This window comes from Homalodisca vitripennis, chromosome 4 (assembly GCF_021130785.1).
Source record: "Homalodisca vitripennis isolate AUS2020 chromosome 4, UT_GWSS_2.1, whole genome shotgun sequence".
Taxonomy (NCBI): domain Eukaryota; kingdom Metazoa; phylum Arthropoda; class Insecta; order Hemiptera; family Cicadellidae; genus Homalodisca; species Homalodisca vitripennis.
This window is the reverse complement of record NC_060210.1, coordinates 60,319,165-60,344,227: the sequence shown is the minus strand read 5'-3', so window position 1 is coordinate 60,344,227 and position 25,063 is coordinate 60,319,165. Positions and strand designations below refer to the sequence as shown.

At 31.5% G+C, this 25,063-nt stretch overlaps 1 protein-coding gene across 1 annotated transcript in view; it reads right to left on the bottom strand.

The window, feature by feature from the left end:
* The window catches only part of LOC124361039 (pacifastin-like protease inhibitor cvp4), a 58,230-nt gene that overhangs the window by 22,503 nt on the left and 10,664 nt on the right, over positions 1 to 25,063 (bottom strand). Inside the window, exon 5 of the mRNA XM_046815075.1 lies at positions 4,717 to 4,810. Within this exon, the coding sequence (XP_046671031.1) occupies positions 4,717 to 4,810 (94 nt within the window). The remainder of the gene's footprint in view (positions 1 to 4,716; positions 4,811 to 25,063) is intronic.

Genomic DNA, 25,063 nt, shown 5'->3' with positions numbered 1-25,063 from the left:
ACTTTTGTAATTTTCGCAACACACAGTTGGATCCTTCGATACTCTGATCTATCAATAATTATTAAATGAAACCTAGGGATAAAGCTCTGCATGGATGCTGTCGGGAAAGTTTTACAGTTGGTTATTTTAAAAGAATAGAATTTATTGCCAATTTTCACATAAGTTACTTACTTACTCTTACTCTTACTCCCAGGGCCATTTATATCGGAGGTGATATTTAGCCGCACCAACAAAGCTCCTCCATCTTGAACGGTCCTCTGCATCTTCCTCTGAAGCGCCCACCTTCTCCATATCAGCCTTCACCTGGTTCCACCATTTCACTTTCGGTCTCCCACGGGGTCGTCTTCCTTCTGGGTTACCGTACATTTCCCTCCTCAGTTTGCATTCCTCTTCTCTTCTCAAAACATGGCCTGCCCAACGGAGTCTTCTGCACTTTATTTCTCCTATTACATCCGTACTATTGTAGAGCTCCCTGATTTCTCTATTATGTTTTCTTCTCCATACCCCTTGTTCATATGATGGCCCATAAATTTTACGTAAAATTCTATTCTCGAAAACTAGAAGCTTTTTCTCATCCTTCTTATTTAAGCCTCCACGTTTCGGATCCGTACAAAAGCACTGGACATATAATTGTTTTGTATATTCTAGTTTTAGTTTTGTGAGAGAGAGATTTGGTTGAAAGTATCCTATTGCATGCATATACACATCTATTTACTGAGTTGATCCTATTTTGCATCTCTGGTTCATCTGTGTTTTTATTTGATATTGTGACCCCAAGATACTTAAAGTTCTGCACTTGTTCGAAAACATGCCCATCAATTTGTAGGGGTCCTCCTCTTTGATTTTGATTCCTTTTAAAGTGCATATATTTAGTTTTTGCATCATTCGTCTTCAACCCCACTTTCTCTGCCTCACTCATAAATAGTCTAGTTAGTGACCTCAAATCATCTACATTTTCTGCAAATATGACAACATCATCTGCAAAAGCTAGGATGTTTATTTTAGCTCCAACTTCCACCCCTAAATCCCTCTCTGCTACACTCTGAAGTGCTTCTTCTATGGCAATATTAAATAAGATTGGAGAAAGACCATCTCCTTGCCTGACTCCTGAGTTTATCCCAAAAGGTACACAGTCCCGACCATTAATTTTTACTGAGCCTCTTGACTCTGTGACACTCATCTTAACTAAGTTTATTAATTTTCTCGGGATGCCAAATTTATCTAGTTGTGTCCACAACTCTTTTCTGATTATGCTATCGTATGCTTTTTGAAAGTCAATAAATATGGCAAAAAATTCTTTATTATATTCCCAGTATTTAGCTAATATTTCTTTGAAAATGAAAATCTGATTTGTGGTTGATCTGCCCTTTATGAACCCTGCCTGTTCTTCCCTGATTATTTCATTTGTATAATGTTCAAGTCGGTTTAAAACAATTTTGGATAAAACTTTATATGGGATGCTGAGTAGTGAGATGCCTCTGTAGTTACCACACTCTTCTTTTTCACCCTTCTTGTGTATAGGTATTATTATTGCTTCTTGCCATTCAGCTGGCATTTCTTCTTTCTCCCAAATACGAAGTATTAGTTTCCATAGATTTTCCACTATTATTTCTCCTCCTTTCTTCAAGAATTCTGCTGTTATTTCATCCTTCCCAGGAGCTTTGTTGGTCTTTAGCGCTTTGACTGCATCCTTTAATTCTTCTATGGTTGGTGGTTCTATATTTGGTTGAACATGATAGTATTCACCAACTTGCTCTTCGTCCCTAGTATGGTCCTCTACATTTAGTAGCTCGCAAAAGTACTCTCTCCATCTTTCTATAACTGTTGTACTTTCTGTCACCAACTCTCCATTTCTGTTTTTTACCCCATATGGGTATGGGGTAAAACCTCTTTTGAAGAATCTTATTTTCCTGTAGAAGTCCTTTGCGTTATTTGCTGTATTATCTTCCTCAGCCTTGTCAAGCAATCTATGCAGATACAGTCTTTTTTTCCACCTCAGCAACTTGTTTGCCTCCCTATTTGCTTCATTATAGCTTTCTTTATCCTCTACCCTGTTACTATTCATCCACGTTATTTTCCTTTTAACTCGGTTTTTCAGAGCTTGCTCGCATTCCTGATCAAACCATGGTTTTTTGTTTCTCTTCTTCCTACTACCACATACCTCTTCTGCTGTGTTCAGAACTACTTCCTTAAAATTAGACCATTTGGCATCTACAGTTTCATTGTTCTCCATGTCTTCCAGGGCCTTAAATCTATTCTCCAGTTTCAGTTTCAATTCATCAGCAATATTCTTAAGCTCAAGTCTACCTACTTCTATTCTTCTTTCTTGCCTTACTTCCTTTCTTCTCTGGATTGCTATTCGCTGACACACTTTGACTAAAACTAATGAGTGGTCAGTTCCACATTCCGCTCCCCTGATGCTTCGAACATCAGTTATACTACTTTTGTGCCTTTGGTCTGTGATCACGTGGTCAATTTGGTTTTTAGTTGTTCCACCAGGTGATGTCCATGTATATTTGTGTATATCTTTTCTTGGGAACATCGTGCTAACTATTTTATATTCATTTGCAATTGCAAAACTTGCCAGTCTGGTTCCATTGTCGTTTGATTCTTGGTGCAGGCTCTCTTTTCCAATAGCAGGTCTCCAGACTTCTTCTCTTCCTACTTTGGCATTTGCGTCCCCTAAAATAATCTTCATATCAAAACTTGGTAACCTACCCACCAGTTCGTCCAGAAGACCATAGAAGTTATCTTTTTCTTCCTCTTCTGCTTCTTCAGTTGGCGCGTAAAAGCTGACTAGAGATATGTTACTAAATTTTCCCCTTAACCTAATATTGCACAATCTATTATTAATTGCTTCATAATGTATCACAGCCTCCGAAATTCTCTTGTTTACAGCAACACCCACACCACCGTGGTATCTGTCATCTTCACAGCCACTATAATAAATGAAATAATCTTTGGTGTTAATTCTCCCTGCCAGGGGCCACCGGGTCTCCTGAAGTGCCACAACATCCATGTTATACTTGCGCAATTCTTCTGCTAGTATGTCACTCGCCCCTGGTGCTGCCAGTGTTCTTACATTCCATGTACCAAATCGTAATTGTTTAAAGCAAAGCCGGGTCTTTATCCGTTTATTCCGTCCAGTTTCTACTCTTTGTTGGTGATTCGTAACAACAATTTTTTATGAGGCGGGTCGTCAGCCCAACGCTCAACCCCCAACCTGGAGGACCAGGGTATCTCTCTTAGTCTGGCTCCTACCTCACGAAGACCTGTCCGGCAAGGGTCTACCAGTAGCTACGCTACCGCCGGTATAGCTCTTGAGGTCGTTGGAGCACGCAAGCCCACCCGCCACATCAAGGCGAAGATACCTTCGGATAGGCACATAAGTTACACGGTCCCATAATATGTCTTAATGTTGACGTAGCTCTGGTCCGAAAGGTAGTTTAGTCTAGGCAACTGACATTCTGAGTGTTTATGTATTATTTTATTGTAAAAAACGACAGCCTCAAAATAAATTACCCCACAATATATCGCCCTACAGAATATTTATTAAATCATTCATTGTTACCGCAGGCAGAACTTGAATTTTCTTCCAGATAGCATTAGCGGACTGGAAAGCTGGGCACGGTAGAATTCAGCTATGAAAAATCTCTTCTTGGATCGGTTGACCGCGGCTGCCGAGACCGATGGTGTGGACATTGGTGTAAGCGGACGGAATGAATGACTGAGTGTTTGGGTTTGAAAACATATACTATGCAGAGTTCGAAAATGTTCGGTGCATTTAATGGGCAAGTAATATAAAATCGAACATTTAAACCTCTTCGTGGGACACTCTGTATTAATTATTATGCAGATTAATATTAGTTTTAGTTTTTATTTTAATTTGTAAATAATTTTGAAATCTTCTAAACAGATTTATGTTGATAAATCTTTTTGCTGGAGTTATCTGTGTGTTTAGTAGTTGGATTTTGTTAAGGTTAAATATGAGAAATGGTCACGTGGTCCTAGTTTCGCCTTTGTACTCATCTACAAATAAATAAATTATTACTATATCTACTAGGGTCTTACTTGTCCTAATAATATTGGAACTAGCATTACCTTAAAATTCGATAATTATTGTAATGATAACCAAAGAGTAGTAAGACTAAAATTCTAAATGAGTATATTTTAAATTGGTTTGAGTTTAATATATTTCTCGGTATTGGAGTACAGGATTAAGAAAACCAACGCATCAAACTAAGTAGCAAATATTGAAAAATAATTACTGCTCAAAGGTAAAAGGGACTATTAATGAACGGAGATTAAACACATCTTATAAGAAAAATGTTTCAATCAATTAACATAACAATACGTGTACTTGAATGTAGAATGTCAGTCGATGTTATTTTCATATTTAAGGAATCCTACCATATTAGTTCTTAAGTGCTTACCACTGTACCTAAAATCTGCAAGAAATATATTGTTGGCCACAAATCTTTGGATATTGTATACTTCTTCATTAGAAAGTAATATATTTCTTTTAGCAAACCTGAAATTCTTACTGTGTTTCATCGTTTTGTTTTAATGTTACGTGTCGAAGGTTATAAAATATCCAAGATAAAATACAAACTTCAATTTGGCCTTTAAGAGAACATTGGAGTAACACTTATGGTAAGGATATGTACAGGGATATAATATTGAAATGTTAGATGAAAGTCTGTAAATATGACTTACCAGCTCTAACGTTGCTTATGAGAAAGACGCCAAGTATTATAACAAGCATGAACTTCATGTTTGCCTCTTCTGTGACCAGATTTATGTAACTAGATTATTGTTCTGGAACAAGTAATACAATTTATTTACTTTATATTCAGTTTTACAACAGTAAACGAGAAGATTATATGGAATCTATTGATAAATATGAACATAATTATTAAATATATAGCACGGAAATGGCTACATGTATAATTTGTGATTTACGATGGATAATTTGAGAGAATAATAGGGCCATCGTTATACGGTAAAAATATACAATAGTATATTTCTAGAATTTAAATGTAATCTCTTCCTTGGTTTTTTACAAGGCATGAGGAAAAAATAAACTTAACTTATGTAGCAACAAAATCGCCACACACTATACCACAAAATCCTTCCATCGTCAAAAATAACCTTCAAACAAAGAACTATACTACATTTTAATGATGAACGTCCCTAAACTAATCGTTTACAAGTTTGGTACAACTGTAGTAATAGGTCCAGGTTAGAATCTCATGATGTATAAAGAAGATGCAACGTATTTAATAATATGTAAATCGTAAAGAAAATTTGTTTTCAATTTTTTGTTATCTTTTTATAACAAAAACAAGTTATTTCAATCTCATTTTACTTTTAAATTATGTTTACATTTTTTCTTGTTTGATAGTTTCAATAATATTAAATTTATGGATGTTTTGATAATTGAAATAAACTAGGTAGTTTCTAATAAATAATTCCGGTGGAAGTATAGAAACGTTAATAAATATTAGTAAATAATAATGAAATTTGTCCCATATGAATTTTGCTGTTGTTCTTTAGTAATTAAGTACGTTTCAGGTTAAATTGAACTATAGGCTACTGTTTCTTCGACAGGTCCATAATTTCTTACGAGCCAGATATAATAATAATAACTTTTACCCCAAGAACAAAGTTGACTTAAAATACATTATTTTAATTGTTATTTCAAGGCTTAGAAGTTTAGAAGGTATAATATTTTATATTTAGTATTTTTAAGTGTTTTTGTCTTGAATAAAGTCATGTTAAGCTGTTAATAAGTTTTAGGTTCTTCTGAGTAACAATATTGTTTTTTATCAAGTTAAAGTGAATTTGGTTGTATATTTATCATGTCTTTTAAATCGATACACAATTTTTGTAGCTATACAATAAAATTAAGGATGAAAGAGATAAAAATATAATATTATCCTTTTATCTGAGATCTAAGATAAAGATTGAGTCGAAAGAAATTACAGTTCAATGATGACCGTATGGATGATATTTTAATCCGTCGTAGAAGCTCTAAATTTGTCAGCAATTTTTTCTAAACAATATTTCTAAATACTTTTAAATTTACATTTTATGAAATTTAACTTAATTTTAAAAATCTGCATTACCCTTCTGACATAGTTATAAAATTACATATCATAATGAAAATATGTTAACTGTTTATTTTAGTCAGTCTTATTTATTAGAATTAGGACCAGGTAATTTGTTTTTTTGTACAGAAATTTGCCAAAAAGTTCTATGACTCATCATCTGTGTTTTACTGTCCAACCCAATCGATAAATCTAATAACACATACGATTTTAGTATCTGTCTACTGTATTTCGAATTATAACCTACTCGACATAACTATATAACTAATTTCATTTGAAAAGATCTTTTTTCATAATTTAAGGTTTTTTACTTAAGTCTTACAATACAAAAAATACAACAACATATTTAACAGTGAGTTAGATACATCATCCTCTCAGATAATTCCTTGTTCTACCTAACCTAGGGTGTGTGTCATGTTATTAAAAAAATCATATTTTCCCCTCTTTAACGATTTTTTTGTCAGGAACTTAAGTAAACTTTATTATAAAAGCACAATTTACGCAATTACGCAATTAGCCAATGGCGCAGTGTAGTGGGTACGGCGGTTATCGCAAGATAACCAGATCAAGCAACGCCGAGCGTGGCTGCTGCTTGGACAGGTGACCGCTGAGCGATCCTGTCCTTGCAAGCGGCCCGCCTGCCCGGCCATTGGTGGTGGTTCGGAAGTCACATTTAAGCCGTTGGTCCCCAGGTTAAGTGTTAGAGAGGGCTTCTTAGCCCTAACTTCGCCTGGTAAAATAAGACATTCTTTACTTTTTTTTTAATTTACCCTAGTATATTTTGCCACGTTCTGACAAGTTACCCATATTAATCGTCCATGTTACAAGCATAGTAATTAATTATAATTTATTTTGAAATTGTAATCTATCAATCCTAAGGTATATCTGGGGTAAAACAGTAAAAAATAACATCTCATTCTCTGACTGCTTTCATTAAAATGTCAAGATTTTTGCACCGGAAATAAAAATTATGTAATTATTATAAATATATTTCCATATTTCAGTGACAAAATATAAATATGATTTTAGACAGTTTCGATCGTTTATGCACCTAGAAACTAATATTGTGTGTTTTATTCAGTTAGACTCTGATTTTGAGATACGTTGCAATAGTGACTAATCACATTTTTGTAAGATTATAAAATAAAACCAATTAGTCTTTGTTTACGATGGTAAATGTTGATATTTTGCTATTCTTAAAAATTAATACTAGTAATATCTATTACTTCAGCATTGTTATGAAATGCAGCCAAAACATTAGTTAAAAAGCTTTTCTTCCTAGCAATAAATTTATCTTCATATTTCACGTTTTGACAAACAAGAGGCTAAGTAGTTTCTAATGTTTAAACAGGCAGTACAGTGAAAGTGATTGGTAACAAATGTAGAAACTTGTTTAAAATTGCTCATTGATCACAATAATTTAATCAAGACACTCAACGAGTTCAATGTAATGTAATGTATAATGAGCTTACCGTGCAAGAGTACTGCTTGTGACGGTCGACTCGGATCTGAAATTGCTGATATATAAACCGGTCGGGTTATCTAACACGATTGGTAGAGGTCTCTGTATCATATTCTTTTGTTATTTATTGCAAAACTTTAAGACTGAATACTCCCTCCGACAAATACTTACTGTAATTTGATTTAATTTATTTATCAATTTTAGTTGACGTCATATTTGAAATAATTAAGTACATAAATACGTTCACAATAATTTCACAATTTTTAACGAACTCTAGTGATTTTACAAAGGATTTTTAGTAAATGCTTATTTATTTGAGATATTGATTTAGACACTCTGAAATTTTATTGGAGCATATTTATTATTAAGTCTAAAATGTAACACTATACCACAGCAGAAGTTACGTGCCGCTACTCATAATGTTTGCTATGTTATTTGAAAATAACATATACATTCGACCACGGTTGTAGAGTTGTATAACCTTTTTTGGAATCTGGATATAATGTTATAAGGTATGACGCAGTGAGCACAGCGACTGATTTTTACATTACCAAAATGTTGAGATCATTTAACAGTGAAGAATTACAGTTGGAGATAGGTAGTAAAGTGAATGGTATAGTCAAATGGAAAGTATAACTTTCCGTCCCCTACATATTTCTTTTGAAAACATTTATTAGAGATTTTAGCGCGTACATGGCAATGAATAGTATGGTATTTTGATTTCTGCCACACAAAAATTCTTTGAAATATATTTCTGGCTGTAAAAACCACTGAGTGGGGAGTGATTTCGTTTTGGGGTGATCAGTAAAACAGTACTGATTAGGTATTGTAGTAATACCGTATTATATTTTAAATAAATTCATAATTTTATAAAAATGTTAGGTTCATAGGAGGATAGTGAACGGGATGGTCTATGAAGCGCAAATATGTCTATTATTTATGGATTTAACCAAACAGTAATTTTTATAGATGTGATAGTGTGGATGTATATGCTCCTGCTAAATGTGGTATATCCATACGATCAGAAAATGCTATGTGAACAGTAAAAAAATATACGCCTAAAATTTGCCTACCTACTTTTTACTCTGATTTACAGAATCCTCGCTTTTCTTAGGACAAAAATAAATAAAAATATAGATATCGTTGTTTTAAATATGCTTGTATCATCCGAAATGCGCACCAAGTCTCACCATCATTTGAACACAGCATATAAAAAGCAATGGACCAGACGCAAAGTGCAACTTTTGTGGTGGCAATATGATTCTGAAGTAAAAAGAGATCAGAGAGTAAGGCATTCTACTGTACTGTATCAAGTTTAGAAACATTTATACTTTCTAATAATGAAAAGTAAGGATATCAACGAATACAGCGAGCCGGTACCCCACCCCCACACAAAATAAACAGATATTTTCCTTTGGTAAATATAATAATCTTAAATACTATAAAGGTTACTGTTCTGATTTTGTGCTTTTATTGTGCAAAACCAACTATTAATTGCCTACCTACGTTTTACTCTGATTTACAGAATCCTCGCTTTTCTTAGGACAAAAATAAATAAAAAAATATATTTATATATATATATATCGTTGTTTTAAATATGCTTGTAACATTCGAAATCTAAAGTAATGTCCAATTCGTTGGAAACTCCGGGACAAAACCATTGTATGAACCTTAATATAACATGTAAATCTAAGATCCATACCTCTTTTCAAAGTTATCCTATTCAGTCATAAGTGCTTTCATAAATAAAATCTAATAATTTCGACCTCACGAATTTTTCCCTTGTTTTAGGAGCAACTTAGATAACAGTATTGTCAATAATGTTTACATTCACCACTCGCTCAACTTTTTTTAGAGTTTCCAGGTTCCTTTGAACATCTGATATATATATATATATATATATATATATATATATATATATATTTTTTTTCTCTCTACATTTAAATTTTTATTTTGCCAAAAACTTTAATTGCATTATTCTATTCATGTCGAAGCAAAACATAGTCAAATTAGTCTAGTGCAAATAACAACAAACATAGTCTGCATACATTTTTACAAAACATAATCGTCTATTTTTAGACGAATTTAGACAAAGTTATTATTTATTGGAATAGCAACAATATTGAGAAACTACAAGACGGTGATAATAAGAAAATGTAACCTGTGGTGTGGATCAAAATGGTTATCACGACATTAAAACTTTGATTAGTAATGAACTCCAATGTTATCGGCAACCACGTGCTTTGTGTTTAAGAATCATCATAGTTTCTCAATTCCGATTAGAATTGTATTAATTATTTACCGAGTTGGCCTTCGACTTATAGTTTAATTGTAACGCAACTTGAACTTTACGTAAACAATTTATCTGCCTTTCAACATTTGCGATAGTTCTATTAAATAAACCAAACTTTCTTCATAAATCAGTGTGTACCAAATATTTTATTTCATTTCAATTAAAACGACTTGGATTGTAGATATTAATATTCCAGAATATTAATATTTAAATTATCAATGAAACATCCAAGACGATGTAAAATATTTTTTTATTAGTATGCTCCGAGTGAATATTCAGTACAATTTATTACTAAATTGTCAACTATTAAATATTATCTGGTTTATCTAAAATAAAGTCACAGATCTAAATAAAAATAATGGATTTATTTTAAACTGGCAAATTAATAAGATCGACGTTTCAGAATTTTCTCCTCGCTGTTGGAACCGCCGTCCCGTGACCCGTGTTAGTGAGTGCAAGTGTTGTCCCGTATCTCACCTCCACAGCATTCCACATATAAACAGAACATTCTCTCTTACTATGACATAAGTCCCTTTTGTCACCATTTATGTCGGAATTTCAGAGCTTGTCTCGTTTCGTTTTCAAAAATTTTAATTTTTATCCAACTCGAGGATTGCTCATTCTTTCCTTCATAACCTTTATTAAAACATTTAAGACCCTTTATTTTATTATTAACAAGTTATTTACATTGGATTACAGGGGGGGGGTTGACCTAAATTTCTTTCTCTCATTCATTCACTATAACAACATGAAATTGGACACACAAGAGGAATGTTAGTACATCAATAATATAATGTCTTTATACTAATATCAGACAGTATAATGGTTGTAGACACTATTATTAAATACTAAATTTCTAATTTTAAAGTCCTGAGGCCATATAATTCTCCTCTTCATGTTATATTTTGTTATATGTCATAAAAATCCCCTCTTTCTTTTAATACCAGCAAGTAATACCAGTATATATATATATTTTTTTCTCTCTACATTTAAATTTTTATTTTGCCAAAAACTTTAATTGCATTATTCTATTCATGTCGAAGCAAAACATAGTCAAATTAGTCTAGTGCAAATAACAACAAACATAGTCTGCATACATTTTTACAAAACATAATCGTCTATTTTTAGACGAATTTAGACAAAGTTATTATTTATTGGAATAGCAACAATATTGAGAAACTACAAGACGGTGATAATAAGAAAATGTAACCTGTGGTGTGGATCAAAATGGTTATCACGACATTAAAACTTTGATTAGTAATGAACTCCAATGTTATCGGCAACCACGTGCTTTGTGTTTATGAATCATCATAGTTTCTCAATTCCGATTAGAATTGTATTAATTATTTACCGAGTTGGCCTTCGACTTATAGTTTGATTGTAACGCAACTTGAACTTTACGTAAACAATTTATCTGCCTTTCAACATTTGCGATAGTTCTATTAATCAAACGAAAATTTCTTCATAAATCAGTGTGTACCAGAAATTTTATTTTATTTCAATTAAAATTTTATAATTTTATGTCACTTTATCAACAGAAATTCTGTCAAATAAATGTACATAAGTAGCATGTTTATGATTACTTTAAAAAAACCAAGTGTTGCGATTTAAGAAATCTAATATTTTTATTAAAATAACCCCTAATTTTAAGATTACACAATTTTAATAAGATGAAAGGAGTCGTGTAAACCATAAAATATTTTTTTTATAATTCATTTATTTTTAATTAAAATTATGTATTATATCCTCCGTGTCATTTCAATAAATGGAGCGTGTTATAAGTATAATAATATTTCCACTAAAATAGTGAATATTGTTAAATTCTGAACCTCTAATAATGTTTATATAGTAATGTACTCTTTAATGTTATTATGAAGGGTGAGGTCAATTTTAACGTTTTGTAGTTGGCAGCACGGGTAGTGGCAACTTGTTGCTTAGCAGTAAGTAGTTAGTGTTCTAGTAATAGCACCAGTTTGCTTATGTTTATTTTAGTGAAAACAAAGTTGTTTAATAAAACTCGTTGTGAATTTAGTTTTATATCATCACGTGAACTGTTATGTATTATAAGCTAATACCGCTATACTTTTCAATATGTAAAGGACTGCACTTTTTGCTTTCAACAGTTCAAAAGGACAAAGACTTTGTCTGGAGAATGGAAAGGATAATCCTAGGGTAATCCCCAAATCAATGAGAATCGGGCTAAAAATTAAAACACATTTAAATAAATACTCTTAGTCTAAAAAATTAACTGTGGTAAATATAGTCATAACGGTTTACGTTTTATCGTTGTTAACTAAAGCTTCATAAATCAGTGTGTAACAGAAATTGTGTTTTATTTCAATTAAACTTTTATATTTTTATATCTCTTTATCTACATAAAGTTTGTCAAATAAATGTGCATAAATAGCATCTTCATGATTACTTTAAAAAACCAAGTATTGCGATTTAAGAAATATAATATTTACAATTACCCCTAATTTTAAGATTACACAATTTTAATAAGATGAAAGGAGTTGTGTGTACCTCATAAAATATTTTTTTTTATAATTAATTTATTTGTAATTAAAATTATGTATTATCCTCAGTGTCATTTCAATAAATGCAGCGTGTTAGAAGTACAATAATATTTCCACTAAAATAGTGAACATTGCGAATCTCTGAATCTCCAATCATGTTTATATAGTAATATAATTTTTAATGTCATTATGAAGGGTGAGGTCAGTTTTAACATTTTGTAGTTGGCAGCACGGGCAGTGGCAACTGTTGCTTAGCAGTAGTTAGTACTGTAGTAATAGCACTAATTTGCTTATGTTTAGTTTAGTTTAAATTAATACACATTTAAATAAATACTCTTAGTCTAAAAAAATAAACTGTGCGAAATATAGTCATAATGGTTTACTTACGTACATAATGGTTTACATAATGTACGTAATGTTATCCATTACGTACATAATGGATAACAACAATTTATGGTTGTTATCCAAAGCTACAGTGTGTGGGTATTCAGGTAATGCCTGTAATGTACCAGCTGATCGTTAGCATATTGGTAACCGGATTTGCAATGTTATGTACTGAGTGTTTTGCCTCAAATACGTCCATTTCATCACCATCAATAATTACAAAAACTTAAGGGTGATCTTGAGTGATTTGGAAAAAGGTCACTGTGCATAGTCACAGGTCACGGTAAATATGATGTGTTGATACAGGTAAAGCGTAGGGCATGGCTATAAAATCAGAATGTTAAATTTGTGTTGGACAAACTGAAAATAATCATGATAGAGTCTATACCTCTAAATACAATGATGTTAGGGTAGGATGGGAGTAGAATGGTTGGTATATATTTAACAGATCCCTTGAAATCATTTCCGTTATGAATATTATAGAGGGTGCGTGGATTCTAAAGATTATGACGATCTCAAAATCCTGTGTTCTGATACCTATAAAAGAAAACGTTACTTTAGAACAGCTATAGTATATTTGTAATGTGCAAAACCAATGTGAACCAGACTAAGCCTTGTTAAAGAAAGTGGTAAAGGCCGAAAATTGAAGATGAAAATCTTTGCCTGTCGTGATAAACTCGCAGTTGCTGCTATTTTTACGTACATAAATATTACTGACTAGCTAGAAATATTAGTGAGAAATAACAATTTCTTAAATGTATTAAGAACATATAGGTATTTTAATTTGTGCTCAAATGCACAGAAAATATAGAAAATCTGAAGCTATACATCCATTGCCTAATAATACACAAACCTCTTCCAATACCCTAAAATCTGATACAAATAAGACCTAAACTCGAAGGTCTTATAAAAAGAGAATTGTGAATAAACGTTTGCATTGCAAGATCCAAAATTAAAATGAATCGGTAAACAATGTCATATGTAGCAGAATATTACAATATAATTTTGTGCAGTTGATTACTCTAATCTTAGTGTTCATTAAGGTTCAGGATGAAGGCAACCTTTTATAATGACAATATTGTAAGATCCAAATTCCTGGAGTTTATACGGAAAGATTTTCTCAAAAGAGATAGACGTTAGATGAGTACCGTATTCAAAATAGTGACTGAGCTTCGTATTATTAAAAAAGGCAACCTTTTATAAAAAGTCTAAAATTTCTACCAGAAAGCCTGAGACCCTTTTCCGGAAAGTTTTACAGCTGAAAATTTTACATGTTACATACTAGAGTATATCATGTTATAAATCTTAGACTAGATATTCTGACTCTGAGAGGAGGTTGAGGATGTAGTCAAACTGCTCGTGGTGTACATTTTGTATTGCAATGCCGCTCCTGAGCATTAAAAGTGTTAACTGCACCAGAATTATAGAAAAAGAATCAAACCAGCGCCATTTCACTATCTACTCCTCTAATTATTCATTATTATGATTAAAAATATCAAGCAAATTACCGACTGATTTATTTTTATTTGTTTACATTTCTAATTAAAATAGTTTTCAACCGAAACCTCACATGTCTTTCCGAGTCCTAGTGCTGGGATTTACGGGAAATACGGGAGTAACCAAATAAGATCAAAGTTTTAAATACATAATTAAAAATCGTAACTGTATTTTTCCAGATGGGCAATACATCTATACAATACATCATGTGTATAGGACTCACATACATGACATCATGTTACAAATGACATGTGTAAATGGTGATCTCTGCCAACCAACCATTTTGCTTTCTTGTTGTTTTCAACACCTTGTATTTTTCAACGGAAACTTCATACGTCAAATCTTCATAGAAGAAAAAGTAAACTTTTAAGGTTAAAACCTGACTTTCAACAAAATATGTCATAGTGACTCAAACTTAATTTTACCAATATTATCTATTAAACAGATCACTACAAATTTATGTGTTATCTATTCCATGTGGGACTTAAAATACATATTTATTCGGAATACCTTTTTCATGGTTCCCCATTTGTTTTGTCCAATACAGCCTGTATTACCGAATGTGCTATTCTCTAGTCATTACTAATTGCACCTTTAACGCACTATCGATTAGTTTGCATACTAATTTTTAATGGGGCTGAAAATTTCCAGAAATTATTGGAATACAGAAGGTACAAAATAGTAGAGTCTACAACATTTAATACTTCTGGAAAACAGTGGGAAGGGGCACGATATCAGTTATTGTAATGAATAGGTATATTCAGGAACTGATTGTATAGTAGACCAAGATTTTCTCACAGTTCAAACTGAATAAACATCATGCCATATAGCGTAGTTCATTCCATGAATGTTCAACGTGTATTATACTATCAGTATTACACTAGAGCAATTTGTAATAAATGTATGAGATATGTCAACTGTTTAGTGATAACTTCTTTAATATGTAATTCTAACAGTATAGAGGTCAAGAACTTTGTGAATTATTTGCAATATAGGGAAGGGCAGGGACTTTTATATTTACGTCATTAGCATATGAATAACGCTTGTGGAATAGGTAATAGTTATCGTTTTGTTAAATTATTACTTCGTTTGAGAAAAGTTATTATGTAATAATCTATATTTTGGAGATTCCTATACTGATTCTTACATTTTGTTGTGTTGTTTGACAATGATCTAAAGCCCTTTAAATACTTAGAAATTATTACCGTATAGATCAGTCTGGGCTCTGACGTGGAGATACGTTTGCATAGTAAACAAAACTTCTACAATTTATACGTACTTTTTAATTTTTTATAAAATAATAACCACCTCCGAAAAATGGTAAAAACATATTTACTTTTTAATAAACTGTAACACACACACACACACAAAACATTGTTTATAGTATTGGCATGGTAAGAACAAAAAATATGTATATTCAAAATCCATTAATTCTTTTGTATTATATCCCAGAACTCCTATTCGACCTCTAGTTTGCTACTAAATGGTGTAGTCTACTGTTTGAATTTGCACATTACACTTTTTCTGCAGTAAACGTGACAATTTGGTTTAAATATTGATTATTTTTCATTGCAATAAGAAGATAATATGTAAGTTTAATTTAATGTAGTGTATAACGTTGCTTACCTTTCAAACAGCGCTTTTACTGGGTGAGCTACATCTGAAATTCGCAATATAAACCAATTGGGTTATCTGTAAAGGTCATTAGATGTATAACGGTAAGTATGATTATTTTATTATTATATATTACTTTAAAGCATTATAAGTGAAAAGGCAAATTCAAAATCTCTACTAATTAACTTATGTTTAACCAAACATAGTTTTTTTATTAAATTAACTTCGATATTTAATTTTACTAAAAAAAAAAAACTATTGGTGAAAGGTTATATGTGTAAGTTTTTCGTTTTTATATTGTATTAATTTTTAAAACAGGTGCCTGCATTTTCAGAAAAGAAAATCCTCAAAACCTATATTTAGCAGTTATGTGCTTCTAAACTTAATGTGTAGTGTACTTTTTTATGACTCATAAGATCTCAAAATAGACCGTACATCGTTTTCAAAAGTACTCAATTAATTACTAATTGAATACAATCAAACCAACTCCACGTGTTAGAAAACCTACATATATGATTTTAACTATCTTCTAGGACGATAAATTTGGAAAGTGTATATAATGTAATACATTAGAGGTGTATATTATGTCTGGAAACACCCAAATATATCCTTTAATAATTTAAATATAAATTTGAAACCTCTTACAATCGTGATAGAGATTGGGCATCTACTTTTTGGAACAATGTTTTGTTATGTCACACCAACGGGGGACGTCCTGCCGAGGGTATCGTGAATATTCTTAATGGAAGCCTATACCTTGTGGATACATAATTTTAAAGGTAATAGCTTACTGAATTGAATGCCACAAACCGCATCTCAAGGGAATTATTCTATCAGAAAATAGAGCATTTTTAGTATTGAAAATTTACTGATGTTCAACAATGTAATTTTAACATGGTTCTTGCCACAAAATGTGTTACACTAATTTTTTAGCATTTTTTAAATGTTCAATTAAAATAAAATAAACAATTTATTTTTAAGCTGGTTTCATTAGTACAAATTTACCAGTTTTTATTACAATGAATAAAACTTATGAGTCACTTTCTCTGATTACTTTATGAATCTGTACTTGGTGTTTTCCAGTCAGCAGGAAGGTTTTAAAGAGACAAAGGTCACTAGCCTAATGAGAAACATTATTGTGTTATTAATCATCTGGTCTACAGTTTCAGTTTTGTTGAGCATGGAGCTTTCACTAGACAGGTCTAAGCTTGGGAATCACAAATGGACAAAGGTCATATCATTCCTGTCGAGTTAATCAGTGTCTCTGAAGCAATTGCTGTCAACAAGTTATCTAATTACAGTAGTTCAGTTTTTATTTGGCATTTTAATGGAATTGTCTGAAAGAGAACGAATTACTCTGTTGATGATGCGAGGATATGGCGATCGTCAAAGATCTTATCGGGAAGTTTGTAATTTGTTTAATGACACTTTCCCAGAAAGGAATCCCATAAAGTGTTTCAACAATATCAAAAAACTATTGAGCGTTTTGAAATGACAGGGAGTGTACGTAATCGGCCAAAGTCGGGTAGGATACAATCTGCAACAGATGAAGAACATGCACTAGATGTTTTGCAAACATTTATTGAAGACCCACATACATCGCTCAGAAAAGCTGCACAGCAACATGATATGCACCCTATGTCTGTGAGTAAGATTTTGAAAATTAATAAATACAAACCATTTAAAGTTCATTTAGTCCAACAGTTAAGTGAGGATGATTTACGACAGAAGAGTTGAGTTTTGTGAACTTGTGATGCGCAAATGTGATGACAATAGAGATTTTCTGACCAACATACTATTTTCTGATGAGGCAACTTTTTTCCTAAATGGCAATGTTAACAGGCACAATTGCCGTTACTGGGCTAGTGAAAACCCACATTGGATTACTGAGTCCCATTCACAGCAACCACAAAAACTGAACGTATGGTGTGGAATTTTAGGTAACAAAATTGTTGGACCCTTTTTCATCAATGGAAATTTAAATGCCGAACTTTACTACAATATGCTCCAAAATGAAATAATCCCAGCTATTCAAATTGCATCAGGAGAATACTTTGATAATGTATGGTTTCAGCAGGATGGTGCTCCACCCCATTATGGGAGACAGGTAAGAGAGTATTTGGATTTGAGGTTTTCCTCATAAATGGATTGGCCGAAGAGGAGAAATCGAATGGCCTCCAAGATCTCCAGATTTGTCACCAATCGATTATTTCCTATGGGGTCATTTAAAATCCAATGTTTAATAGAAGAAAGCCTCATAATTTGGAAGACCTAAGAAACAGGATTATAGAGGAGATTGCTTTGATAACTGAAGAAATGTTAGGCAACTCTGTCGAATCATTTTACACAAGATTGGCTCATTGTCAAACCGTAGAAGGAACACAGTTCGAACAATTGCTTTGACACCAAATGCAGGTAAAACGTTTGTTGTAAGACTTTTCTAACAGCATACATTATTTTTTATTTGTAATAAGAAATCAATAACATAAGTATTTCCATAATTGTACTGTAATAAAAACTGGGCAAATTTGTGCTAATAGAACCAGCTTAAAATGAAATTTTTGTTTTATTTAATTGAACATTTAAAAAAATGCTAAAAAATTAGTGTAACACATTTTGTGGCAAGAACCATGTTAAAATTACATTGTTGAACATCAGTAAATTTTTCAATACTAAAAATGCTCTATTTTCTGATAGAATAATTCCCTTGAGATGCGGTTTTGTGGCATTCAATTCAGTAAGCTATTACCTTTAAAATTATGTATCACAAGGTATAGGCTTCCATTAAGAATATTCACGATACCCTCGGCAGGACGTCCCCCCGTTGGTGTGACATAACAAAACATTGTTCCAAAACGTAGATGCCCAATCTCTATCACGATTGCAAGAGGTTTCAAATTTATATTTAAATTATTAAAGGATATATTTGGGTGTTTCCAGACATAATATACACCCTATATATATATGCCAAGTATCAAAATCATTATACAATCAGTGATGTTGTAATGATTACCATCCAAAAGTTAAAACCAATTTTCATTTTTATATAGCGAAATAAATTTACATATTTAATTCAGCATTATTCCAACTGAAATATAAGGGATATTTATTGTTGTTACTAAGATAAGAGTGAAGCTGCGCACGGTATAGAGATAACCGTGACGAGATTTTCGATCAATATCAGCCGGAAGTTCAAATTTGTTTCACTTCTTCACTCAGCATCTGAAATCATAAAATATATCCTTAACATGATTTGTTCGGAATTTTCTGTTATTAAACAGAGAGAATACTTTTTTCATAAACTGTAATTTTAATATCAGGGAAGTTTATATAAAAGATGAGAATTCATGTATTTAACAAATTCTAAACACTATGTCGAATGATAATTCCTATGTCTCCAGATATTAATGAAAAAATGTAGGAATTTTTGGACCATTATGTATTAACAAATATATAACTGAATTTCCATTATTATTTGTGTTATAATCAGCCTAAACAATGTGCGAGCGAAACTAAATTCAGTTCTCACCTAGTAAAAAGGACATCCAAAGCCTCCTAAAGATACAAAATCCCTAAGTTCAGCTTCAATATATTACATCCTTTCAATATTTTTCGATGGCTATTTTACGTGAAAAACTAATTTTTACATCTTTAAAACCAATATTTTAAACCATTTAATTTTATATTTAAATATTAAAATAAACTGATGCTAAATCCATTAACTATATTAACTGACTGATTTATTTTCATTGTTTACATTTGTTTCCAAAATCGTTTCAAATCCAAAAACTGCACTTTACTTTGCAAATGCAAAGTTTTCTCTATGGATAAGTTTAAGTTTCAAGGAAAGATATCTTAATGACTACTTGATTTCTGTTAAATGTTTTCATAAGATAAATAAAGATTGTGTAAATACTGAATTTTTTAAATTATAACCTTATTGTAAGTTTCATATTAACTATGCACATTTTGAGTGTTTTGAACTGCGATTATTACATAAAATTTTGTAATAATTTAAATTAGTCGTAATGAAACCAACTAACTGACAGTTATACTTGAGGACAGCTCAATGAATATTAGGAAAAGTAGGAACTAAGGAAATAATACAGAAAGGTAAAGGCAAGTAACGCTTCTTTCTGGCTTAAACGTTTACCTTTAAGAAAAAAATTTTAAAACCAAAGTGTGTACAGGTTTTAAGAAGTCAATATATAACAACAATGATGATAATGACATATCTTGTGGACAAGAACTGTGGTCTCCTTGACTGATTAAAATTTATGTGCTTAAAAATACATAATAATTAAAAGTATAGTTTTTTCATAGTCAAATTATATAATACGAACAGTTTTTTACTGAATAACAAGGACTTTATTACCATATATTTTTGAAATTGTACTTCAATCATAAAATAAGTAATGTAAGATATTTCTATTTGAATTTCCATGGAACATCCATAATGTTTTATTGGATATCTATAAATACTTCAGTAGTGTTCTCGATGTATCTTGGTCAAAAGAGGAGAACCCTAATCAGGTTTTTTTAATATTTCTTAGTGAGAGCATTTATGACTTAATATAAAGTATTTCTGTAGTATTTTTGAAACGCAACAAAACATACTTCAAAAACATACATTTTTAGGCTCCATGCAAACTTTTAATTATATATAGTTGGTTTTGCACAATAAAAGCACAAAATCAGAACAGTAACCTTTATAGTATTTAAGATTATTATATTTACCTAAGAAAAATATCTGTTTTTTTGGGGGGAGGGGAACCGGCTCGCTGTATTCGTTGATATCCTTACTTTTCATTATTAGAAAGTATAAATGTTTCTAAACTTGATACAGTACAGTAGAATGCCTTACTCTCTGATCTCTTTTTACTTCAGAATCATATTACCACCATAAAAGTTGCACTTTGTGTCTGGTCCATTGCTTTTATATTCTGTGTTCAAATGATGGTGAGACTTGGTGCGCTTCTCAAATTGTTGTCATGAAATGAATGGCGTATTGAGTCATGTTATTGTTTGTCTCTCGTTTTTTATTTCAGGTGCTATAAATGTTCCGTACCACAATGTCCAGAGAACCCATGGTTGGGGACGTTACGCGTAAACTTAGTATCGTTATCAATTGAAACAATGATGGAGTACGCGGTGGAAAAGACAAAAGTGCAGTAAACGCAGCTTGCAGTTATGCTATAATTAGACCTCGTTCTTGCCCGTGGATTTCTTACTGCAATTTGAGTGCTATTGCAATCATCTACCATAGGGCATAGTAATAGAAGCGTATTAATTTGCAATGAATTAAGTATATACACACTGACTAATTTCGCCATCAATAATGACATGTTTCATTTAATACACACGGTTTATCTTCTTATTTATTTGTGATAACACGTGTATCCAGTAAGTTTATCTCACTAGAATAGTTGAATTAGGTCCAACAGACCATAAAGCGGTATTTGTTCCGTTGTAACAGTCATTGGCCGAAAAATTCTTTTTCAATAAATTTTCAGGCAACAATATCTTAAAAATCCTTTTGAAAAGAGATCTGAGTAAATACGCAAGATACTCAAAGAGAATAGAATTAGAATCCCACTTAAAAGCTCTAAGTACTACTTTATGAACAATGTAACTTCAATTTATATTTTATGGACTGTTTAGGAAACTAATATTAATTTCAAAGAATACTTATAATTTAAAAATTAAAATAACATTCATAATGTTTAGAACAAAATCGATTTACAAAATGATGACAAGGTTTTAAATAACTCACGTTAACAAAAGCGCTGAAGCATGCATCTCATGGCGAAATTGTAACTTATAAAAATTAAATTTGCTGGCGAGTTCTATGTTTTTTTTTCCTTAAACTGGCCTCCGTATCAAATAATGCTACGGTTTCAAACAGAAGAGATGACAGTATAAAGCTCTAGGATCATTTTATGATTGAAGCATTGTGAATGAAACAGGATTTTCAGGTAGGTAATTTTATATTGTTGTGCGATACAAAACCAAACAGTAAAACTACGTTTAGATATCTGAAATCTGATATCTTTCTCAGATTGATAACTAACCTAAAATACTACAACAATCTAGGTTAAAATAAACCAATATGTGCTCTATTTAATTGGTCGGTCAGTGCTGACCTATTGCAACTTGTATTCTCTAGTTTAGTTTTAATAATCAATGTTCTGTTTTTATTAAGTGTGTGTGTGTTTTAAAGATGGTTTGCTCAAAATGGTTGTTGTGATTCCTGAAATATGCGTGTTACAGCACTATTGGATGATTTCCTTATTAAGACTTACCTCGTGTAGTAAGGTTAGTTGTTCAACTTAGGAAGAGAACAGATTGCATATCTATCTTAGTCTTACTGGTTATATCTTTCAATAGCAAATGCCCGAATGTATTTTCCTTCACATTTTCTATAACATTTACGTATTTTGAAGTTAAGCCATGCCCTAAGAAGGTTAGTAATGTATAATTATTATAATATTTTTAAAAGAAGATTATAGGCCAATAATACAAATCATTAAAATTTTAAATGATTTGATTAAAATAATCTTTTACATGTGTCCTGTACTTCTTATTGAATTTCTCATTAATAATCTTACAACAAGACAAAATCTTACAATAAAACTAGACCATACTTGTAGAAAACTACTTTAGTAAATTTTCGCTTAAAGTCTGCGTTTAATCTTGTAAAATTATTAAAGTTTAAAGTTTTTTATCAGTTGAGTGTTTTATGTAGTACAATAAAACTTGAGTTTTACCGCATAACACAATGTTAAACCTCATGCAGTTTTACAACCTTATTTTAGATCTGGAAGATCTATATTTAAAAAATATTTATTAATACGTATAAAAATCTTTTTTTAGTTTATTTTTTCTTTTTTAAGTTATACCAAAAAGTTGTTGGGCACGCAGAGTATCAAATGAGATATGAACTTGACATGTTTAACGCTTCTGAAACGAAACCTGTGTCACGACATGTAATGTGGGCTACTCCTACTTTCTAGTAATGGAGATGGCTCCGGGTTGGAGCTTTAGATCATTGTCAAACAACACAACAAAATGTAAGAATCAGTATAGGAATCTCCATAATATAGATTATTACATAATAACTTTTCTCAACCGAAGTAATAATTTAACAAAACGATAACTATTACCTATTCCACAAGCGTTATTCATATGCTAATGACGTAAATATAAAAGTCCCTGCCCTTCCCTATATTGCAAATAATTCACAAAGTTCTTGACCTCTATACTGTTAGAATTACATATTAAAGAAGTTATCACAAAATAGTTGACATATCTCATACATTTATTACAAATTGCTCTAGTGTAATACTGATAGTATAATACACGTTGGACATTCATGGAATGAACTACGCTATATGGCATGATGTTTATTCAGTTTAAACTGTGAGAAAATCTTGGTCTACTATACAATCAGTTCCTGAATATATCCTATTCATTACAATAACTGATATCGTGCCCCTTCCCACTGTTTTCCAGAAGTATTAAATGTGGTAGACTCTACTATTTTGTACCTTCTGTATTCCAATAATTTCTGGAAATTTTCAGCCCCATTAAAAATTAGTATGCAAACTAATCGATAGTGCGTTAAAGGTGCAATTAGTAATGACTAGAGAATAGCACATTCGGTAATACAGGCTGTATTGGACAACACAAATGGGGAACCATGAAAAAGGTATTCCGAATAAATATGTATTTTAAGTCCCATATAACAATAAATTATTTGACCAATCTACATGGAATAGATAACACATAAATTTGTAGTGATCTGTTTAATAGATAATATTGGTAAAATTAAGTTTGTCACTATGACATATTTTGTTGAAAGTCAAGTTTTAACCTTAAAAGTTTACCTACTTTTTCTTCTATGAAGATTTGACGTTTGAAGTTTCCGTTGAAAAATACAAGGTGTTGAAAACAACAAGAAAGTAAAATGGTTGGTTAATGGTTGGTAATAATTTCTAAGTATTTTAAGAGCAAACTGGGCCTGAATTGTGTTTATCATACATGACATGAACCACGGGATCAAACATTTTATGATAACTGATTTTTGCTATATCTTTAAACTTTGAATAACGTAAAAACCAGCACTGTTTTTCAAGAATTACAGCTATAGCAGTTTTTAGAAAATTTTATCAAAAAATGAATATACATATCGAATATTAAATACTGATTTAGAGCAGATTTACTGTGACAACGCTTGGCCCACATTGAGGTTCTCAGCGAATAGCCAACAATACTAAACTGAGTAAACAGCAGCTATCATCAGCAGGTATACACCTGCTATTATTAAATCGTACAGATAGGCAGTTAATCAAGTTACATTAATTATCCTAACAATATTTCACTATAAAAAAATGCACCGTAAAAGTAAAATAAAATAGACATATTAAATGTAACTTGAGTGTTGAACTTATGAACTTTTTGAACTTAAATGTAACGAAAATTATGTCAAGTTTGATTGCAGCATATATAAAAACGAACAATGTCAAGCTATATATCAATCCATTCAACTCCACATAAACCTATATCCTACATACATAGTACCTGCTCAGTATAACTCTGTGATACGCAGACTTAATTGTACCGCTAAGCCCATAAAATAACACCTAGAAAAGAAATACAATAAGATATATCGTCAAATACAACAGCCTATATTTAATTTTAGTACAGAATGATATACTTTAGACGTGTTTTTAGGTATTTTTTATCCCGTTTACTTTACACAACTATAAATAAAATATTCATTACTGTACTAAGCATAATGAAATCACCTTTGTGTAATGATGTTAAGATATCAAGAATATTGCCATTCTTATATATCGAATGGATATTATACATCGTTTTACAAATATTTAATCTCACGTGGGCTTGTTTTTAAACACAATTCTGAAGTATATCTCCAAATTATTTGAACAAAAACGTAAAAATAATTCAAACATTAGCGTAAGATTTTATGGATTTATACTTACGGGGGCTTTGGAAATCAAGGACTTAGATTCTAGGGCCCTATAAACTGTTTAATTTCAACGTATTTATTCTGATTAAATATCTAATAAATCTCTCAGTTTATGTTATAACACTATTAAATTTAGATATCAAATAATCAAAATATAAATGAAGATTTAGTCATATAATGAGTATTATATGGTGG